At 39.0% G+C, this 22,479-nt stretch overlaps 2 protein-coding genes across 6 annotated transcripts in view; one reads left to right on the top strand and one right to left on the bottom strand.

Moving 5' to 3' along the window:
- Positions 1-2,101: 2,101 nt before the first annotated feature.
- fbxo3 (F-box protein 3) lies at positions 2,102-18,739 on the bottom strand. Of its 2 annotated transcripts, none has more exons than XM_021606991.3 (11): positions 18,589-18,739; positions 14,231-14,320; positions 13,750-13,913; positions 13,255-13,369; positions 12,934-13,138; positions 11,986-12,031; positions 11,413-11,497; positions 7,576-7,698; positions 7,337-7,452; positions 6,932-7,122; positions 2,102-6,716 (listed from the first exon to the last, which is right to left on the bottom strand). In XM_021606991.3, exons 1-11 carry the CDS (start codon positions 18,678-18,680, stop codon positions 6,585-6,587), a joined length of 1,359 nt encoding a protein of 452 aa, XP_021462666.1. In that variant the 5' UTR covers positions 18,681-18,739; the 3' UTR covers positions 2,102-6,584. The 2 variants fall into 2 exon arrangements, with proteins under 2 accessions (XP_021462666.1, XP_021462665.1); XM_021606990.3 differs by having other exon boundaries at positions 2,102-6,719; positions 18,589-18,738.
- Positions 18,725-22,479, top strand: part of syt13 (synaptotagmin XIII) — a 27,236-nt gene continuing 23,481 nt past the window's right edge. For 2 of the 4 annotated variants that reach the window (XR_016496774.1, XM_021606994.3), the window contains exons 1-2: positions 18,725-18,900; positions 20,729-21,157. Coding sequence is in view for 3 of the 4 variants with exons in the window: in XM_021606994.3 (XP_021462669.3) it covers positions 20,984-21,157 (174 nt within the window). In the remaining variant the exon portion in view is untranslated. Of the gene's footprint in view, positions 18,901-19,810; positions 21,158-22,479 lie in introns of those variants that run through there. The other 2 variants (XM_090238408.1, XM_021606995.3) reach the window with 2 other exon arrangements.

The raw sequence follows: 22,479 nt of genomic DNA, 5'->3' as shown, positions 1-22,479 counted from the left end.
GTTTGTAAACAATGTAAATGTGTAAGTGGTTACAGTGGTCACATTTCTCCAGGCACTCCCATCCCTCATCGTTTTACCAAAACTGGGGTGTGGTGACTGCTTTGTCATTGTTTCGATTAAGGACTGGTTTTAACTAGTGATGGGATTAAAAAAAACTATTCAATTACATATCTGGATATTATGTTTGACGATATATCATATCATTTTGACCATGTCGCAATATAAATTTTGCGCTAATTTTCTGTACCTTCACCAAAAGCCCAGTATGTTTCCTTCATAGTTTGTTCACCATCTTTTTAAATAGGCACCTAATTTGTTTTCAGCATTTTTATTTCCCTGACTGATCAAAAATAGTTATCATGGCTCTTTCTTGTCCATCGACAGCAGCCATATGGTGAGATATGCTTGGAACATCGACTCGCATGTTCGTAAATTCAATCTGGAGTGCAAGAGTGCGCTCATATTGTCTGTTCGTAAATTCAGAGCCCACATTCCTGGCAGCTCTCTCAGAGGAGTAAATATGGCACTCCAAATTGAATTTACGAACACACATAATATCGTATCGTGAAGTCACTGGCAATTCCTATGTCTAGCTAAAATTGCCATTACGAATTCCGGATTACACACAAATGTATTGCCTATGGTCCATGCCTTGTTAAAACACTGCAGAGATGAGAGACAGCTTTATATTTCTATCTGCATATGATATGGATATGGTTTACAGTAACCTGACCAACAGAGTATCTAGTGATGGCCAAACAACTTGATCAACTGGCCTTACTAAAATTAAATTAAATGCAGTAGCTAACATTAGTTGTGTAAAGTTAGCTAAAATCTATGCACGCTAGACAGCCAACCACATGACATTAACTCTCAAATAGCTACGTTTGTTCTTATTTTTGGTTGAAATACACCTATAGTTATTGTTAAGTAATTATTAGGAAGCTGGACATTTTTAACGAAAGAGGAATTTACTTACCCTGCTTCATCGAACAACGAGAGCAAAATGGCAAGCAAGCGCTTCGGAACCCAAAATAACCATGGCCCCTCCCCTTTAGAAAATAAACTGACCACTGCTGGGGAGCGTGGTTCGGCGGTGACCTTATTTTATCCAGATTGGTGGTGACACACCAACCTATTAAATAAATTCAGTATTATTCAAGGTGGGATGTTATATTCAGGGTACAACCATTTCCTTTTCCTAATATTGTATGAGGAAGGGTTAGTAATTTAATGACTGATTCATTATTTATTCATCTACATATGACATGAACCATACCAAGTTGGAGGTTGAAATGCATTTCAAAATGGCCAACTATTTGGGCCGAAACTCCTATCTTCAGGTAGACTAACTGACCCCACAACTGTCTGCACCAGTCTGTTTCAGAAAATGAATATCAGGGCACATTTAACAGCTGGGTTGTACAATGCATTCTTGGAATGTGCTATATAGAGGACAAAATGAACTGAAACTGACGACTGTAATACAGTTGTCATATCAGACTGAATTCTAGTCATAAGAAAGACCAACTTATTGCACCCTACTTTACATTAGTTATCATGACATGAATGGGTGAAATGAGGCTATTGGTTTACACCAGTAGGCCAACACAACAGCTGAACAAAGGAACATTGGTCGGGCCACAACAGAGACCACTTGAGGAATATCTGGCAACATCAAGACACATTCCAAAACAAACAATAGACAATTGTGAGCTTGTCTCAGTATGCCATTTGTGTGGGACCACCCTTGTTATTTTAATGAAACAATTTGATGAATTTCTTTGTGAATTGTGCGTTCAACCTGACACAATCTCTGCAGAAGTGATAGTTGAACTAAGATCGGCCTATTAAGAAACATTTTGTACAATACTCTTCAATAGGCATCTTGGTTCAACGTTTACTTCTGTAGAGATTGTGTAATGTACTGTATGCACAATTGTTCTCTATCAGTCTTAAAAACATTGATCGCATCCAATTTCTAACTGATTCTTATGAATCTATTTCTCAGTAGCCGCAGGTAATAGAATATAAAAACACAAATGACATCGATGAAATAAATCCATCACAACAATTCATGAACAAAAATCAATGTGCTTACAAATTCAGCATTTAGTGTTTATTTACCCCAAACATAGAAAAACAAAAACACACTTTTATGAAGTAAAAAACAGTGATACTGAACAAATACCTAAATGCAAATCAAATGAGGTTTGAAATGATCATAGAGAATAGCCAGACACTATTGCACAGCTTTGCTAAGTACAAGGGGAAAACAGGATTAAAACAGTCAGTTATTACCCACAAAATATGTCTTGCCATTCATAGACAAGAAGAACAGAAGGCAAACGCCTTAATTCCATATTTAGAGGAAATTATTTTCAAATAATACATAACAGCACACGTCTTCCTGGCAACAATGTCAAAGCTAAAACATCTCCTTGGAAAAACTGAATTTGCTCAGCTCAGCCAGGGTATTTTCATGTCCAGTTAAGTACGTGCTGAGATGAGTGATACACGTGTGCTCAAAGCTGAGATAATGTCCCTCTAATGACCTGAAATTGCACCAGAAAGCAATATAAACCAGACAATATACACTTTCCAATTTATTTTACTTGGACAGTCAAGCAACATTTAAAAAAAATGTGGCTCTATACTCCAGCATTTTTTAAATTTGAGATCAAACGTTTCATATGAGGCGACAGCACATAATATCTCCTTTTATTTGAGGGTATTTTTAAACATGTCTGTTTTACCGTTTAGAAATGAAAGAACTTTAGGTATATTCTATTCTATTAAAGTAGTCAATAGTTTAGTATTTGGTCCCATATTCCTAGCATGCAATGAATACATCAAGCTTGTGACTACATACTTGTTGGATGTATGTGCAGTTTGTTTTGGTTGTGTTTCCGTTTATGTTTCACCCAATAGGAACTGAACAGTGAATAATGTAGTGTCATTTTAGAGTGACTTTTATTGTAAATAAGAATAGATGTTAATGTGGATGCTACCGTGCTTATGGATAATGAACGAATATTGAATAATGAAGACTGCGAAAGTTACAGAAGAACAAAGATCATACCCCAGAAAAAATGCGAACCGCCTCTGTTTATGGTAATTGTGAGAGGGGAGCATTTTGCGGGGGTATGATCTTTGTTGCTCTGTAACTTACACTTTCTCTTGTTCTTCTGTAAATTCTTTGAATTTGTCCAAAGACTTGAGGGAAAAAAAACAAATGAGACTAGATACAATGCATTCAGAAAGTATTCATACCCCTTGACTTATTACACATTTTGTTGTGTTACAGCCTGAATTCAAAATAGATTCAATATCTATATTTTTATCACCCATCTACACACAATAACCCATAATGAGCAAGTGAAAACATGTTTTTAGATATTTTTGCAAATGTATTGAAAATTAAAAACATGAACATAAGTATTCACACCCCTGAGTCGTGTGAATGTTAAAATCACCTTTGGGAGTGATTACAGCTGTGAGTCTTTCTGGGTAAGTCTCTAAGCTTTGCACACTTGGATTGTACAATATTTGCACATTATTTTTGCACTGTCAAATTGGTTGTTGATCATTGCTAGACAGCCATTTCCAAGTCTTGCCATAGATTTTCAAGGCTATTTAAGTCAAAGCAGTAACTAGGCCACTCAGGAACATTCAATGTCATCTTGGTAACCAACTCCAATGCAGATTTGGCCTTGTATTTTAGGTTATTGTCCTGTTGAAAGGTGAATGTGTCTCTCAGTGTCTGTTGGAAAGCAGACTGAACCAGGTTTTCCTCTAGGATTTTGCTTGTGCTTAGCTCTATGCAGTTTCTTTTTATCCTAAAAAAAACTCCCTAGTCCTTTCCGATGACAAGCACACCCAAAACATGATGCAGCCACCACCTACTTGAAAATATAAGAGTGGTACACAGTGATGTGTTTGCCCCAAACATAACTCTTTGTATTCAGGACATAAAGTGAATTTCTTTGCCACATTCTTTGCAGATTTACTTTAGTGCCTTATTGCAAACAGGATGCATGTTTTGGAATATGTGTTATTCTGTACAAGCTTCCTTCTTTTCACTCTGTCAATTAGGTTAGTATTGGGGAGTAACTATACTGAACAAAAATATAAACGCAGAATGTAAAGAGTTGGTCCCATGTTTCATGAGCCGAAATAAAATATCCCAGAAATTTTCCATACGCACAAAAAGTTTCTCTTGAAATGTGTGCACAAATTTGTTTACATCCCTTTTAGTGAGCATTTCTCCTCAACCAATATAATCCATCCACCTGACAGGTGTAGCATATCAAGAAGCTGATCAAACAATATGATCATTACACAGGGGCACCTCGTGTTGGGGACAACAAAAGGACACTCTAAAATGTGCAGTTTTGTCACACAACACAGAAGTTTTGAGGGAGCGAGCCATTGTCATGCTGACTGCAAGAATATCCACTAGAGCTGTTGCCAGATAATTGAATGTTAATTTATCTACCATAATTTTAGAGAATTTGGCAGTAAGTCCAACCAGCCTCACAACCGCAGATCAGTCTGTAATAAAGCCCCTTTGTGGGGAAAAACTAATACTGATTGGCTGGGCCTGGCTCCCCAGTGGGTGGATTTATGCCCTCCCAGGCCCACCCATTGCTGCGCCCCTGCCCAGTCATGTGAAATCCATAGATTAGGGCATAATGAGATTTACTTATAAGAACTATAACGCAGTACAATTGCTTAAATTGTTGCATGTTGGGTTTATATTTTTGTTCAGTATACTATCTTGTTGATCCATCCTTAGTGTTCTCCTATTGCAGCCATTAAACTCTGTAACTGTTTTAAAGTCACCATTGGCCTAATGGTGTAATCCCAGAGTGGTTTCCTTCCTCTCCAGCAACTGAGTAAGGAAGGACACCTGTGTATTTCTAGTGACTGGATGTATTGATACACCATCCAAGTGTAATTAATAACTTGACCAAGCTCAAAGGGAGATTAAACGTCTGCTTTTTATAAAAATGTACCCAACAGGTGCCCTTCTTTGCGAGGCATTGGAAATACCTCCCTGGTCTTTGTGGTTGAATCTGTGTGACTTTCACTGCTCAACCGAGGGACCTTACAAATAATTGTATGCGTGGGGTACAGAGATGAGGTAGTTATTCAAAAATCATGTTAAACACTATTATTGCACAGAGTGAGTCCATGCAACTTATGTGACTTGTTAAGAAAATCACTTACAAATGTACTCCTGAACCTATTTAGTCTTGCCATAACAAAGGGGTTGAATACTTATTGACTCAAGACATTTCAGCTTTTCATTTTTAATTAACTTGTAAACATTTCTAAAAACAAAATTCTACTTTGACATTGTGGTATTACGTGTAGGCCAGGGACACAAAATCTCAAATTATTCCATTTTAAAATTCAGGCTGTAACACAAAATGTGGAAAAAGTAAATGGGTGGGAATACTTTCTGAAGGCACTGTACATAAAGTGCATTCATTTGTAAACAGCAAAACAGATATGTATAGAGATAATCTCAAATAAAAGGTGACATTCTGTACTGTCGCCTCATATAAAACACTTGATCTCAAATTGAAAATGCTGGAGTAGAACCAAATTTACTAATTGTAGCTTCACTGTCCAAATAAATACAGAGGGGTGTGATGCTGTAGCTCATTGTTCAAACATTCAGATTTCTATGAGAAACTGCACACTGATTGGCTGCTTTACTAAACAGTTGTTTGTTTCTGCAGACTTTCAAAGGATCATAGTCATAATCACATTGCAATTAATAAAATATGATATGCATTAATGCATGACAGAGATAATGCATGACAGAGTCAAGCCCACATTAACATGTTCCTGAATATCGATTAGATATACAGACAGCATCCAATGTAGCACAACAGTTTTGATGTGGGCTTCTCTTTGTCATTGTTGTTAGCATATGCAAACATCCCAGCTTTTATGAGTTGTGTGTTTCCATATAATTCCTTGTTTTTTTTGTTGGTTTGAAAAACCACTGGCAGTGAGCATCTCTGATTAAGATCATCATAGTTACACATGTTTAACACTGCTGCAGAAACAGCTGCAATGTAAAAACAAGTACTTTTTGATGATGCATTGACAATACATCAATGAGATGCTGTGGCTTTTTATACAAGGAATATGACTACACACACACTACATATGCCAAGGAAAAAAGGGAATACTCAGGATTTAGATAGAGCACCAAACTACACTTTAGCTCTATGCACTAGGCAGCCAGCTAGAGAATGAACAATGTTACTATTGAAAAAGAGGTGACAACCCTGCTCTCAATAGACAATGTCCAGTTCCAGATCGCTCCATTGTTGAAAAAAAGAGAAAACAAACAATGGAGCGATCTTGGATTTACATGGGAGGGCATATTGCAGAGGCTGTGGTAGTATCTCATCGAGCTGGGGTGGAAAGGTTCACACAGGGCAATGACTATCAGCCAATGGTAAATACAGCTTTACAAACAAAAAACTAAATTTACTCTTATGTAATTGTGAAAGTCCTTCCTAGCCCCTTTCCTAATTGAGTCCTGTGGTGAGAAAAGTGTATCAGATGTGGCGTGGGCATCGTCCCCCTGGGGCTGCCATATTAATGCCTCGAAGCTCACCCTCATTATGGTCATCGGTGTCTGACGAGTTGTCTTCGTTAAAAGATGCACTTGAAACATCCCTTGCCGATCCCTGCTGATGGGGGGGAGCAAATATTAAACCAAGTTCTTGTTTCAAAACTTTACCATTTGTTGTATTACCAAAAATGGACAAATAAAAAGACAAACAAAACATTCTAATTGAATAACCCTAACCTAAAAGTTGGCCCTCATCATTGATTTACCAAGTTTCTTAAAACTGAATCCAATTGTTACTCATCTCCATCTCATAAACCATAAAACACTTACCGACCGTACAATTGACTCGCGGAACGGAGGGCAAACCATGTGAAAGCGGGGGATGCAGACGTCGAAGATCTCCTCTTTGTTCTTGAGACGGTGGAAGGTGTAGTGGCCTTCCATGTACTCTGAGGTAGTAGAGAAGGTCGTGCAGCTGGCGTACTCATGTACTTTACCCGGAGTCATCACCGGGAACTCTCCTGCAGACAATGTCATGCAGTTAGTATATCTCTTGCATAAATTACTCATGAAATGTTATTTAATTAGTATAACATGACAATTACATTAATAATCTGTTAGCTGTAAATCATTCTTAGATCATAACAGTTTTTTGCCCTCTGCTACCAAATGGAGACAATTAAGAATGAAACATTATGGTAAGTCTACGGAATCCTCTCTAGTCTAGTCACCTACCAACAACGCCTGGCCCACGGACCTCCTCCACGTTGCCATTAGCATTGGTGATCTTCCAATAACGACTGTCCAGTTGGCAAGCATTCTCAGGGAGGGCATCCTTTGCCATTTCAATCCTGAGGGTAGAATTGAATGCATAAGGTTAGGGGAAGTTATGACAGGTGTATTATGATCCATTTACACATTTATCTTTTTAAATCATCATCAGGAGCTGAAATCAGTAGGTGAAATAGTGGTACCTGATCCGATAGGTGAAGAAGAAATGTGGAGGATGCACGGAGCTAAGCTCCGGTAAGAAAGAGGTAGACACTGAAACAGTAATATCCCCCGTGGTGGCAACACACTGCTTATCATGGACGTACCTGTGAATAGTGAAAAAGCTTATTAAACCTTCAAAATCCGTTGGAAGCCTAGCTTTGAATGTTTGTTAACTACATATTAGGGTTGTCCCGACCCAACAAAAATCTTGGTCGACCAAGAGTTGTCTGTTCATTCGACCAATCGATTGGCCCCAAAAAATTTTAACGTGTATTTTTCCATATATAGACACATCCTATGTGTTTTAATCGAATCAACTACAGTGCATTCGGGGCTCCTGAGTGGCGCAGCGGTCTAAGGCACTGCATCTCAGCGCTAGAGGCGTCACTACAGACCTGTATCACAACCGGCCAGGATTGGGAGTCCCATAAGGCGGCACACAACTGGCCCAGCGTCGTCTGGGTTTGGTCGGGGTAGGCCGTCATTGTAAATAAGAATTTGTTCTTAACTGACTTGCCTAGTTAAATAAATAAACATTTCAGACCCCTTGACTTTTTCCACTTTGTTACATTAGACTTATTCTAAAATGGATTACATACATTTTCCCCTCACCAATCTGCACATAATACCCCATAATGACAAAGCAATAACAAGTTTGACATTTTTGAAAATGTATTACAAAATAAAACAGAAATCCGGAAGTTTACATACACCTTAGTCAAATACATTTAAACTCAGTTTTTCACAATTCCTGACATTTAATCCTAGTATAAATTCCCCGTCTTAGGTCTGTTAGGATCACCACATTATTTTAAGAATGTAAAATGTCAGAGTAAAAGTAGAGAATTATTTATTTCAGCTTGTATTTCTTTCATCACATTGCCAGTGGGTCAGAAGTTTACATAGTCATTTAGTATTTGGTAGCATTGCCTTTAAAATGGTTTAACTTGTGTCAAACGTTCCAGGTAGCCTTCCACAAGCTTCCCACAAAAAGTTGGGTGAATTTTGGCCCATCCCTCCTGACAGAGCTGGTGCAACTGAGTCAGGTTTGTAGGCCTCCTTGCTCACACACACTTTTTCCAGTTCTGCCCACAAATGTTCTATAGGATTGAAGTCAGGGCTTTGTGATGGCCACTCCAATACCTTGACTTTGTTGTCCAATCAGAAGCTTCTAAAGATGTGACATCATTTTCTGGAATTTTCCAAGCTGTTTTAAAGGCACTGTCAACTTAGTGTATATAAACTATTGACCCACTGGAATTGTGAAATAATCTGTTTGTAAACAATTGTTGAAAAAATTACTTGTCATGCACAAAGTAGATGTCCTAACCGTCTTGCCAAAACTACAGTTGAAGTCAGAAGTTTACATTCACTTAGGTTGAAGTCATTAAAACTCGTTTTTTCAACCACTCCACAATGTCTTGTTAACAAACTATAGTTTTGGCAAGGCGGTTAGGACATCTACTTTGTGCATGACAAGTAATTATTCCAACAATTGTTTACAACCATCTCTGCAGCACTCAGCACACACACCAATCAGGCCTTCGTGGTAGAGTGGCCAGACGGAAGCCACTCCTCAGTAAAAGGCATATGACAGCCCATTGGAGTTTGCCAAAAGGCACAAACTCTCAGACAATGAGAAACAAGATTCTCTGGTCTGATGAAACCAAGATTTAACTTTTTTGGCCAGAATGCTAAGCGTCGCGCCTGGAGGAAACCTGGCACCATCCCTACGGTGAAGCATGGTGGTGGCAGCATCATGCTGTGGGGATGTTTTTCAGCCTAAGTAAGTTATGGTATTAAGACTTAACAAGATGCACTCTTAGGCCTAAAAATCAAATGGTGGTTATACAAGTCTATTAAGCATATTAATGATAATGACATTACATGGAGCATTATTATAATAATCAATAATATAAATATAATTTGAACAGTGTAAACACAATACATTATAAACAATACCAGATATGCTGTTCTGACAAAATTAAGTGTAAAGCCTTTATTACAGCAAAGCAAAGATTAAAAACAGACGAATTTGTGAAATTGTTTACTTGACATGTCATTGCGTGATGCTTGGTGCTCATGGAATCAGTAGGCTATTAAACAAACACTCAAACAGGCGAAAGAGCAGGATCTGTCTTATTTCTGTAGATATACAGTACCAGTCAAAAGTTTGGACACACCTACTCATTTAAGGGTTTTTCTTTATTTTGACTATTTTCCACATTGTAGAATAATAGTGAAGACATCAACACTGAAATAACACATATGGAATTATGTAATAACCAAAAAAGTGTTACATCTAAATGTATTTTAGTCTTCAAAGTAGCCACACTCTGCCTTGATGACAGCCTTGCACACACTTGGAATTCTCTCAACCAGCTTCATGAGGTAGTCACCTGGAATGCATTTAAACAGGTTTCCCTTGTTAAAAGTTAATTTGTGGAATTTCCTTCCTTCCCAATGCTTTTGAGCCAATCAGTTGTGTTGTGAGATGGTAGGGGTGGTATACAGAAGATAGCCCTATTTGGTAGAACACCAAGTCTATATTATGGCAAGAACAGCTCAAATAAGCAAAGAGAAACGACAGTCCATCATTACTTTAAGGAAAATGTCAAGAACCTTGAATGTTTCTTCAAGTGCAGCTGCAAAAACCATCATGAGGACCGTCTCAGGAATGGAAGACCCAGAGTTACCTCTGCTGCAGAGGATAAGTTCATTCGAGTTACCAGCCTCAGAGGTTGCAGCCCAAATAAAAGCCACAGAGTTCAAGTAACAGACACATCTCAACATCAACTGTTCAGAGGAGACTGTGTGAATCAGGCCTTCATGGTCAAATTGTGGAAAACTGTGGAAAACACTTCTAAAGGAAACCAATAAGAAGGGACTTGCTTGGGCCAAGAAACACAAGCAATTGACATTAGACCAGTGGAAATCTGTCCTTGGTCTGAAGAGTGCACATTTTTAGATTTTTGGTTCCAACCGCTGTCTTTGTGAGATGCAGAGTAGGTGAACTGATGATGTTCGCATGCGTGGTTCCCACCGTGAAGCATGGAGGAGGTGGTGTTATGGTGCTTTGCTGGTGACACGGTCTGATTTATTTAGATTTTAAGACACACTTAACCAGCATGGCTACCATAGCATTCTGCAGCAATATGCCATCCCATCTGGTTTGTGCTTTGTGCTTTGTTTTTCAACAGGACAATGACACCTCCAGCCTGTGTATTTGACCAAGAAGGAGAGTGATGGAGTGCTGCATCAGATGACCTGGCCTCCACAATCACCCGACCTTAACCCAATTGAGATGTTTGAGATGAGTTGGACCGCAGAGTGAAGGAAAAGCAGCCAACAAGTGCTCAGCATATGTGGGAACTCCAAGACTGTTGGAAAAGCATTCCAGGTGAAGCTGGTTGCGAGAATGCCAAGAGTCTGCAAAGATATCATCAAGGCAAAGGGTGCCTACTTTGAAGATTCTCAAATATAAAATATATTTAAATACTTTTTTGGTTACTACATGATTCCATGTGTTATTTCATAGTTTGTCTTCACTATTATTCTACAATGTAGAAAATAGTAAAAATAAAGAAAAACCCTTGAATGAGTAGGTGTGTCCAAACTTTTGACTGGTACTGTATATCTTTTTTTGCTACTGCTCGAATAAATAAATCTTGGTCGACCAACAGCCTATCGACCAAACAATCGTCCAGTCGACGACATGGGGTCAGCCTTACTACATATTGCCATAATGACACAGAAACTACGACCTTCCTGCATGTGCCTGTTAGGTATTCCAGAAAGGGAAAGTTAATAGAGGTTACCTGAAGATCTGATCCCGGATGATGGGGTATTCTCCTGTAACCACATTATGGACGTATGAGGTAAACCACTCAGTAAAGCTGGACCCTAAAGTGAGAAATTAGAGTAAGAGGAAGCAAAATAATGAGACAGTGTGAGACACTGCATTAGAAGTTCAAACCCATATGTTGAGGAACTAGCACACTGAATATCAATAAATATTTATTTCGCAAATAATCCAGAGTTCCATTTTTTTTTATTAATTGTAAATAAGAATTTGTTCTTAATTGACTTGCCTAGTTAAATAAAGGTTAATTCAATTATTCAATTCATGGAGTGCTGTGTTGTATTTATTTATATTTGAAGAATGAGAGCAGTGCCTTCCTGTTTAAGTCTGATTGGGGAGAGATTAACCGGGCGCTGCATCCTCTGTACCTTGAACAAATCCAAGAAGTGCATAACAACCTAGTTGTTAAGCATCCAAATAAAAGTTTACAATTGCTCAACTTGCAGTGAGATGTTGCAATGAAACATTTTCACACAACCTAACTGAAATATTTGTATAATATATGTAACAAACTAATAGCTCATCATACCTGTGATGAACATGTCAATTGCAGATGGATCTTGTGCCATTTGATCCTATAATAGAAACATGTAGAACAATCCTATTAGTCATCCATTAGTCAGTGGTGTAAAGTACTTAAGTAAAAATAGTTTAAAGTACTACTTAAAGAAGTTTTGGGCTATCTGTACTTTACTATTTATATTTTTGACAACTTTTACTCCACTACATTCCTAAAGACAATAATGTACTTTTTACTCCATACATTTTTCCTGACACCAAAAAGTACTTGTTCTATTTCGAATGCTTAGCAGGACAGGAAAATGGTCAAATTCACAAACTTATCAAGAGAACATCCCTGGTCATCCCTACTGTCTCTGATCTGGCGGACTCACTAAACACAAATGCTTTGTTTGTAAATTTTGTCTTGAGTGTTGGAGTGTGTCCCAAGCTATCCTTAAATTTAAAAATAAAAATTGTGCTGTCTGGTTTGCTTAATATATGGAATGTGAAATTATTTATACTTATATATATTTTTTTATACTTAAGTATATCTTAAGATATTTATAATTTTACTCAAGTATTACTTTACTGGGTACTTTTTCCACCACTGCCATTAGTTAATTTCCATTATTCAACATTATCTCCTGCCTGTGGTGAGATACCATAGCTAGAAAAGGGCTGCCCCCAGTGGCAAAGAGTTGTCCTTGCCCCAGACAAGTTATGAAACGTAAACACTGAAAGCTGTTTGCAACTGACGTGGTGAGATAGCTAGAAAATGGCTCCCCCCAGTTGCAATGAGTTATATCTGTCCCAAATACTGAAAGTTATATAACACTCAAATTAAGGAGTGGTTTATTATTACTAAGCAATGCTACCCACTTCCTTATTCTTTTCATCCTTAACCTGTGTGTGAGAATAAAAGGCTGTCTCCCAGTTGTAATTGGGGAGGGGGCCGGGGTCTCATATGAAAACTGACCGGGCAGTGGTAGAAGATCTCGCTGCGGCTGCGGCCCTCAGTGCCCTCCAGGGCCATGTATTGGCTGAGGCCTGTGTGGAAGCAGAAGGTGAGGGGCAAACACTGCCTCATGCCCTTGCGCTGCTGAAAGCCACCTGCTGCCGTTTCAATATCCAGCAGGTCCTCTGAGCGGTAGTGGTTAGACAAGGCCATGCTTCCCATTAACCTGGAAGAAAATAGGGGTAGATCACTTCATTTGTTCATGTAAATTCATCTTATTCAGCTCAGCAGCACAAAAAAATAAATAGACAAACAATTATTTGAATTGATGAATTCTCATACCCAGGAACGACCAGCTTCTGCCCATTGTGTATCCGGTATGAGCACCGATAGTCATTTGAAAGCTTGCAACCAATCTGGGCCTCAATGCCATCCAGCTCTTCCTCCTTTGCTCCCTCTGCTCAGGGGAAATCATAAAATGACTTAGGCAAGGTATGGATTTTCTATCAGAAATCCATCAACATATTGGTTGAAGGTTAAGATCATTTTCTACTTTTTTTTTTACATAACCTTTATTTAACTAGGCAAGTCAGTTAAGAACAAAACCTTATTTACAATGACGGCCTAGGAACAGTGGGATAACTGTCTTGTTCAGGGGCAGTACGACAGATTTTTTCCTTGTCAGCTCGGGGATTCGATCTAGCAACCTTTCGGTTAGTGTCCCAACGCTCTAACTGGGCTACCTGCCGCCCAAATAAGGCCTAATGGTTCCATTGAACCATCCCACAGCTATCAAATCCCCTAAAGTGATGATGTGTATTCCTTGTGGAGGTTTACCTTTGAGAGAGGCAATCATCCTGGGGCACTGCTGGTCAAGGTATCTCTTCAGGTCATCCCAGGCTTTCTTCAGGGTGCCATAGTGATCAATGTAACGACCCAAGTCAGTATAGAACTCTCGGAAGAGTTCCTTCCAGGTTTGAAACTTCTGAATTTTGTCTGACCTGCTCAACAACAACAAAATATTTAGCTTAATAAAACATATCTGTATAATTTCCGTTTGCAAAATAAACACATTCAATACAAACATTCCTAATTATTACATCCAATAAGAGATGAAAAGAATGTTGGTCCAAGCCATTTTGAATCCTTTTCAATTTGAAACGTTTTTATGTGAATGTTTTGCTGTTACTCTTCACCACAAACCAGAGGAAGTTAACTACAACTCTACTCTTTGCTAGACAAGATTCTCATACACAGGCTTTACACTGTCCATAGGCTGATGAAATCCATGTTTTTTGTTGTTGATCAACAGACTTACTCAGTTAAGAGCCAATGTTTCAAACAGAGGCCTTTCCATAATGGGTTGTGACCGGAAAGCTCGTTGAGTCGTCTACTCACAAAACTGCAACTATGGATAGAAAATAAAAAAGTTATTGCTAGTTAGCAGGTTCTTTGCATGAATTTCGGTATATCAGGATGTGATGGTGCGATACCTGTAGAAATTCAATCAGCTGACAGCTAGCTAGCTCAAATTAGCTGTTACAGTTGAAGACAGAAGTTTACATAAACCTTAGACAAAAATATTTAAAAACTCAGTATTTCATCATTCCTGACATTTAATGCTAGTAAAAATGTCCTGTCTTAGGTCAGCTAGGATCACCACTTTATTTTAATAATATAAAAATGTCAGAATAATAGCAGAGAATGATTTATTTCAGCTTTTATTTCTTTCATCACATTCCCAGTGGGTCAGAAGTTTACATACGTGCTTCTACATCTGCATTGCTTGCTGTTTGGGGTTTTAGGCTGGGTTTCTGTACAGCACTTTGAGATATCAGCTGATGTACGAAGGGCTGTATAAATACATTTTATTTGATTTGACATACACTCAATTAGCATTTGGTAGCATTGCCTTTAAATTATTTAACTTGGGTCAAACGTTTCAGGTAGCCTTCCACAAGCTTCCCACAATAAGTTGGGTGAATTTTGCCCCATCCCTCCTGACAGAGCTGGTGAAACTGAGTCAGGTTTGTAGGCCTCCTTGCTCGCACACACTTTTTCAGTTCTGCCCACACATTTTCTATAGGATTGAGGTCAGAGCTTTGTGATGGCCACTCCAGTATCTTGACTTTGTTGTCCTTAAGCCATTCTGCCACAACTTTGGAAGTATGCTTGGGGTCATTGTCCATTTGGAAGACCCATTTGCGACCAAGCTTTAAGTTCCTGCCTGACTGATGTCTTGAGATGTTGCTTCATTTTCCTACCTCATGATGCCATCTATTTTGTGAAGTGCGCCAATCCCTCCTGCAGCAAAGCACCCCCAGAACATGATGCTGCCACCTTCACAGTTGGGATGGTGTTCTTTGGCTTGCCATCTTCCCCCTTTTTCCTCCAAACATAAAGATGGTCATTATGGCCAAACAGTTATATTTTTGTTTCATCACACCAGAGGACATTTCTCAAAAAAGTATGATCTTTGTCCCCATGTGCAGTTGCAAACCGTAGACTGGCTTTTTTTAATGGTGGCTTTGGAGCAGTGGCTTCTTCCCTGAAGAGCGGCCTTTCAGGTTATGTTGATATAGGACTCGTTTTACTGTGGATATAGATACTTTTGTTCCTGTTTCCTTCAGCATCTTCACAAGGTCCTTTGCTGTTGTTCTGGGATTGATTTGCACTTTTCTCACCAAAGTACGTTCATCTCTAAGAGACAGAACGTTTCTCCTTCCTGAGCGGTATGACGGCTGCGTGGTCCCATGGTGTTTATACTTGCGTACTATTGTTTTTACATATGAACGTGGTACCTTCAGGCGTTTGGAAATTGCTCCCAAGGATGAACCAGACATGTGGAGGTCTACCATTTTTTTTCTGAGGTCTTAGCTGATTTATTTTGATTTTCCCATGATGTCAAGCAAAGAGGCACTGAGTTTGAAGGTAGACCTTGAAATACATCCACAGATACACCTCCAATTGACTCAAATGATGTCAATTAGCCTATCAGAAGCTTCTAAAGCCATGACATCATTTTCTGGAATTTTCCAAGCAAGCTGTTTAAAGGCAGTCAACTAAGTGCATGTAAACTTCTGACCCACTGAAATTGTGATACAGTGAATTATAAATTAAATAATCTGTCTGTAAACAATTGCTGGAAAAATTACTTGTCATGCACAAAGTAGATGTCCTAACTGACTTGCCAAAACCAAAGTTTGTTAACAAGAAATTTGTGGAGTGGTTGAAAAACAAGTTTTAATGACTCCAACCTAAGTGTATGTAAACTTCCGACTTCAACTGTATAAGACGGCAAAGCTAGCTTGCTATTTATACTAGCTAGCCAATTTCTCTTGAAATCACACTTCATACAGGGAAGAATAATTTGAGGCTTATAAAATCAATAGATCCAGGTTAGCATTAGCTAGCTCGGACGCTAATAGTCTGGCAAATAAGTAGCTCTCAAGAACCCAAGGTGTATACCAAAGATCACCAATATACTTTGTGCTGTTGTCTGTTCCCAATAATGCTTGTACTATGTTGTGCTGCTGCCATGTTGTGTTGCTACCATGTTGCTATCATGTGCTGCTGCTGTGCTGTTGTTGTCTTAGGTCTCTCTTTATGTAGTGTTGCGTTGTCATGATGTGTGTTTTGTCCTCATAAATAAATACATTTTTTTTTATCCCAACCCCCGTCCCCGCAGGAGGCCTTTTGGTAGGCCGTCATTGTAAATAAGAATTTGTTCTTAACTGACTTGCCTAGTTAAACAAAAAATAAAAAACAATGTCCACAAAGCGGCACTCCAGCCTATCGTTTCCGCCTGTTTTCAATGGAGATGCTATGTTACTAGCCTCATGTCATGAATATGCATTGCCATTCTGATATAAAGTGTTCTCAAAGTTGCCCGGATGTAAATGTCTTCCTTATATCAATACACTCCGTAACAACATAAGCATTACCAAACTTCTATTCGATCAAATAAATCTCACAGAACAAATAAGCCATACATTTTTTTGATGACCAAATTTGACACTCTCATTGACCTCCATACAAAAACACCTTGCTTGATGGGCGAAACGAAAAAACACCACCCGCTGGAGGGACAAAGATTTTCAACCGAGTTGGACCTCTCTTCGTCTTTGGGTATACCCAGATTACAGCCTGCACCCCTTGGGTTCTCAGCTCATGGTACTGATCACAGTTGACTCCCTCATGAACTATAATCCCTGCTCTCCGTTCAATACCGACGCTCTGTCTAAACGCAAATACACCTCACTAGCGATAAGGTATTGTAAACTTTTGGAACTTAACTTTCATACTAGTGAGAAATAATCTTTAAAATACAAAATATACACTTAGGGTCTGCAGTTTTTCATGTAAATTCATCTTATTCAGCTGCACAAAAAACAAATCTAGACATAATTATTTAGATTCAAGTACTCTCATACCCAGGAACGACCAGCTTCTGCCCATTGTGGCTGTTTTCTGTCATGCTGTCTTTAAAGCAAGTACAAGAACCGGTAGATATGTTCTGTGTGCTATTTCTATGATTCCTATTCCTAAATTTAGTTTTTGAGTCTTTTACGTTCGGTTTTGTACACCAGCTTCAAACAGCTGAAAAAACAATATTGTTCGGTTATTGAAAATATATTTCACAGCGGTTTAGATTGTACAATGATTCTCAACACTATGCATTGCTTTGTCATATAAACAAAACAATTTGCAACCAGGAAATGGCGGAGCGATTTCTGCATATCGCACCTTTAAGTTCCAAATGTTTCGAAAATTGTATCCCGTGCTGGGCTCTTTTTGTTTATACAGAGCATTTGTGTACAGCGTCGGAGCGTCTCCAGGCGGCAGACAGCTTTGGGAATAGACGCGGTATAATGTCTAATAACATTTACAGTCTAATTTGAATGGGATAGCGGAAAAGTAACATTAGCTAGCTACAACAACAAGGCATCTGAAACCAAAACAAACCATTATGCTGCTTTAATATCAAAGTGGGAAGGTGGTAATTATCAGCTGTGAAGTCGTAAATACAAGTTGGCTGCATTCAAGTGCTTTGAACTCGTTGAGAAACACTGATTGGCTGATGGCCAACAAGCCCAATCAACTTAAAGTAGAGCTATCATGCTTGTAAACAAATTAGTGTTAAAAAAAAACATAGCTATTTATTTTTTATAAATAATAAATGTTACTGCCGAAAATGCTGTTATCTAGGTCATGTCTTAGTAGGTGACGGTCAGCACATGGATGATAGACATTTCCCATTAGTAATTACCAGTTGGAGGGGCGTTAAAGTGGATTCTTTATGTAACTTATGTAACTACTAAATACCACCTTCCTACTTGGTTAGGAACGCAGCATTAGCCTAGCTACTAGCCAACCCTAGCTAGCGACGGTAAATTAGCTCACGGCTAATTGAAAGTTACATTTTTATGTAATAAATATACCTGCAACTGTCATATTGAATAAGACTAATGACCAAACAATCAGGAAAGACAACATAGTGTCATGCAATAGCAAGCTAGCTAGTAAACAAAAGTGAATTATTTGCTTAGCTAACAACATCTTGAGAACGCTAACTATAGCCAGCTTCTGTAGCTAAGCATAGCTCTATTACGCAACATAAACTCGTATGGTATTTTGTGCACAGGCATTTATCCCTCTGAAGCGTGTTATACATACCTGATCAAATCTCTAAAGTCAAGAAAGGATAACATTAACAGCAAAGGATCGGAGGGTAAATTGTTCAAGCTTAGCTCCATGGACGCTGCCATTTTGGAACCTGGAGTTTCGCTTCAAGTCCCGCCCCATCTATTGTGACAGAGCGTTTCCGCATGCTTTCTTGTTATCAAATAGTTCGCACATGGGGAGTGGGGCTTGAGAGAAGTTGATATGAAAAATGTGATCAGGTTGTTCTCATCTATCTCAACTTCTTGTGTAAACATTTACACATTATATTAGCAATGGATTACTTCAAACTAGTAGGATGCTTAGGTAGGTGGTTGATATGAATCAACATAAAATACTTTCACCAACTGTATGCCCTATTCAGGGAATTTCCAATTATAGGCATGTGTGCACCTACGGTTATGGTGTACACTCTGGATTGTAGTAACATACTGTGTAGTAGTTTCCCTGTATTTGATACCGGTCTTCTGGCCAAGCTTGGTTGAGAGGCCTGTGTGGCACATAAAATTATTGGGACATTATGCAGTGTCTTAGACAGCTGCGGCACTCGGGAGCCTCCGATGTTTACATTTACTTTCTTTACGAACATTGGAGTTAAACAATCTTATATTTTGGGTTCTGATGGGGTACTACAGTTGAACTAAGCTCATGTGGCGTTAATAAATTGCATTCTCCAAGAATCAGTGGCTACATATCATTAAGTTATACGTTCAAAAATGAATGAAGCAACTGCAGATTTTACTTTCTCTTACATCCTCAAGATGGCATCAAAGATTAGGCCTATTTTCTGCATTGGGTAATCCTTCAATTCACATATTGTGCTCTTGCATGTTCAATTCAAATCCATGAATGAGTATTGTCTTAAAAGGGACTTCTCTCACTGTCTGAAATGATAATATTGTATTTATTTATTTAACCTTTATTTAACTAGGTCAGTTAAGAACTAATTCTTATATACAATGACGGCCGACCAAAAGGCAAAAGGCCTCCTGCGGGTGTAACATTGGACGTAGATTGCTGGATACATGTATACCTATAGAATGCTCTTTTTGTTTAAAATGTATAGATAGGCTGTGTTAAAAAACAGATTTATGAACCAGTATTGCCTTCTGAATGAAAGCGGTCAGGAAAACCAAACTGAGGCATCATACGTCATACATCATCACACAGTTTGGAGAGATGGCCAGTGCCCTGGGGGACATTTCAGGATGTGATTAATCTAGACATGGGGATGGAATGTAAAAGAAGACTGAAGTGTTATTAAGTTATCCAGACAGCTATGATGATGGCTTTCATTATACAGCATGCTTCCAGAAGAGCTTGCAAAGTGGAACTACTTGCAGTCAGCTACTGTTGTTAGTAATGAGCCATGGAGCCTTTTTATTTGTCATGTTCAAGTACTATACTTTTGGTTACGGCAGTGCTGAGAACAGTGCTTTGCCCCAAGATGTTCACAGATTTTGAGGTTCTGTTTGGAGTGTGGGTTATGTTGTTTCCATGGAAACTGCATATTAATGCAAAAGTTGGGGGACCAAATATAGAATTTGATGGGAGATTTTCCCCCTCATCGAGAATAGATTTGTTTTTGACTGTTCATGTGGCTAAATGAAATGTCTTCTTACTCTAGCAATTTCAGATTCAGAGAGATGTTTAATTCAGAGAGGTATCCTTTGCTTAACCATGAGGAATTAATAGCAATATTGTGGTGGTGCACATTCTCCTGGCTGAACAGCATAATGGGGATAGTGCGTTGAGAGAAGGGGAATGAGATCAGCCTATTTTTTTTAACTTTCTGTTGGTGTGTAAAAAAAAAGGTTATTCTGGGGAGTAGGATTTTTACCTCTGACGTCATTCAGATGCCAGACATGGATGGGTCTGAGAACAACAGGAAAGTGGTAGTGAGGAAGAGAAGGAAGGAAGGAAGAGAAAGGAACGTAGAGCTAAAGAGAAAAAAGAGACAGAGAAGGGAAGCATCAATGAAACATACATATTCTGTCCTAACCAGCTAGCAGCCAGCCAGCCTCTTCCCTCCCACTCCTTTCTCTCCCTTTGTCTTTTCTCATCCCTCCTCTCACTGAATATATGCAAGTAGACAAGGCGGGCTTCCTCTCTCTCATGCTGTTCTCTTCTGCAGACAGGAACATTATCCCTCTGTCTCTGGATGAGGGAACTGCATACTGAAAGTGCTTGCAACCAACTGCTGGGACCCGAATGAAGTGCAGCCTGTCTCCTGAAAAACCTTCCTATTTTTGTGGGACATTTGCTGCAGACTAACCAATCAGCATCTCCGCATCTTTATTTGTAATGCTGCCTGAAGAGTAACTTGGACATATTTAGCTTCCTTTCTTCTTCCTCTTTATTTTTTCCTGTGTTGCCCTTGTTGACCAGCATGATTTTCACCACAGCTGCTGTCCTTGGTGCCACGCTGGGCACTGCGTCAGGCATCCTCACTCTCTGTGGGCTCTCACTGATCTGCAGGTCCTGTAAGAAAGGCAAGCTGGAAAGTGGTGAAGATGCAGACCCAGAGAAGGCTAAACCCAGTGTTCTGCACTCCTCAGAGCAGGTGAGCTGCCCTACTACAGTACTTGCACATGAACTCAGATATTAGAGAACTTACTTTCCTGGGAGGGTAATTACCAACACCGCAGGTGACTTGGTGAATCTGTGTGACTAGGTTTATGTGACGTGGGACTGGAGTGAATGCCATGGTTATTGAGTGATACCATTGACTAAATGTCATATCACGTGTAGAGCTATCTCATAGGTGATCTATAATTGTAGTGCAGAAAGCTTTGTCCTGTATGTTTGATTTGAGTAACTACAGTTACTCTGAGTAGCATGACATCCTGGTAAATAATATAGCTAATTGCAGTTGGTTAATACACTAATATAACAACTAGTCTTTAGATTTTTGAACAGGGAAGTTAGTGGGCGAAGACAATTTGCCATATCTGCTTATGACAACCTTTGATATCACCCTTAACTGATATATAGATTGTAACACAGGAAATGCAGCAGTTAAAAAACATCAGATAGGGCTTACATTACAATAATGGACTGCGGTAAGATAGAGCCCTCCATTTGGCTCCTCTGATGATCATTTGTTGTAGTCTTTTTACTGTTATGGGCACTGGAGTACAGTTAGTAGAGCACTGTATTCATGTTCCAATGGGCTGCAGGAATCTTAATCTGTGACTCGACTTGTGGCATTGTATCAAAGTTCTGCTCACAAACCGTGTCCTTTCTGTGGGAAAGGTTGACTGTCTGTTGCAGTCCCCTTTAGAGTGAACCCACCCGTCTTCTCTCTGAGCCAAAGAAAAGGTGTCGCACGTATGTCCACATTTGACCTTGACTGCTTATTCATGGAGTGAGATTCCACAGCTTTGAAGCAGACTTAACACCTCAGCAACCACTTTGAAGAACTACAGTGTGTTTAATTGAAATTCCTATTTCCTTATGGGCTGTGTAGTGTTCCTGCATATGTGTCTCATTTGAAGATGGCTAAATAATGGTGTTAGAAGCAGATACCCATCCGATGAGTTTGTGACGAGATGATGAGCGGGAAAAAAACTGCTAGAACTAGCCTAATAATGAATGCATAGGTTCCCTGCACATCTGTGTCAGTGTAATTTGGGGAGGAGGGAGGAGCAGGGTACCCGTGCAGCTCACGCTACAACCTGGACTCAGGGGTAGACCTTATATAGTAAATGTAAATCCAGGACACTCCAATTAGTATGATATGTTAAGTTTTGTTTGGTATTTATTCATTTGTGGATGTCCATCATCCATTTTGTATGATATGTTACGAATTACAATTCTTATGAAATATTATGATTTGCAATTCGTACAATATTTTACCAATTTGTAATGATATGTTACGAATTC

The sequence above is a fragment of the Oncorhynchus mykiss genome, chromosome 6, assembly GCF_057628025.1.
Source record: "Oncorhynchus mykiss isolate SJ-2025 chromosome 6, ASM5762802v1, whole genome shotgun sequence".
Classification (NCBI taxonomy): domain Eukaryota; kingdom Metazoa; phylum Chordata; class Actinopteri; order Salmoniformes; family Salmonidae; genus Oncorhynchus; species Oncorhynchus mykiss.
Note: the sequence above shows the minus strand (reverse complement) of the source record. Positions and strands in the feature narration are given on the sequence as shown.

Bases quoted from the DNA above. Each gene is read 5' to 3' on its own strand.
- fbxo3 (XM_021606990.3), bottom strand. From the start codon at position 18,680: ATGGCAGCGTCCATGGAGCTAAGCTTGAACAATTTACCCTCCGATCCT. The intron at 14,321-18,588 runs GTATGTATAACA...TTCTATCCATAG, and splicing joins GACTTTAGAGATTTGATCAG to TTGCAGTTTTGTGAGTAGAC. The intron at 7,699-11,412 runs GTAACCTCTATT...CACTATTCACAG, and splicing joins ATCCGGGATCAGATCTTCAG to GTACGTCCATGATAAGCAGT.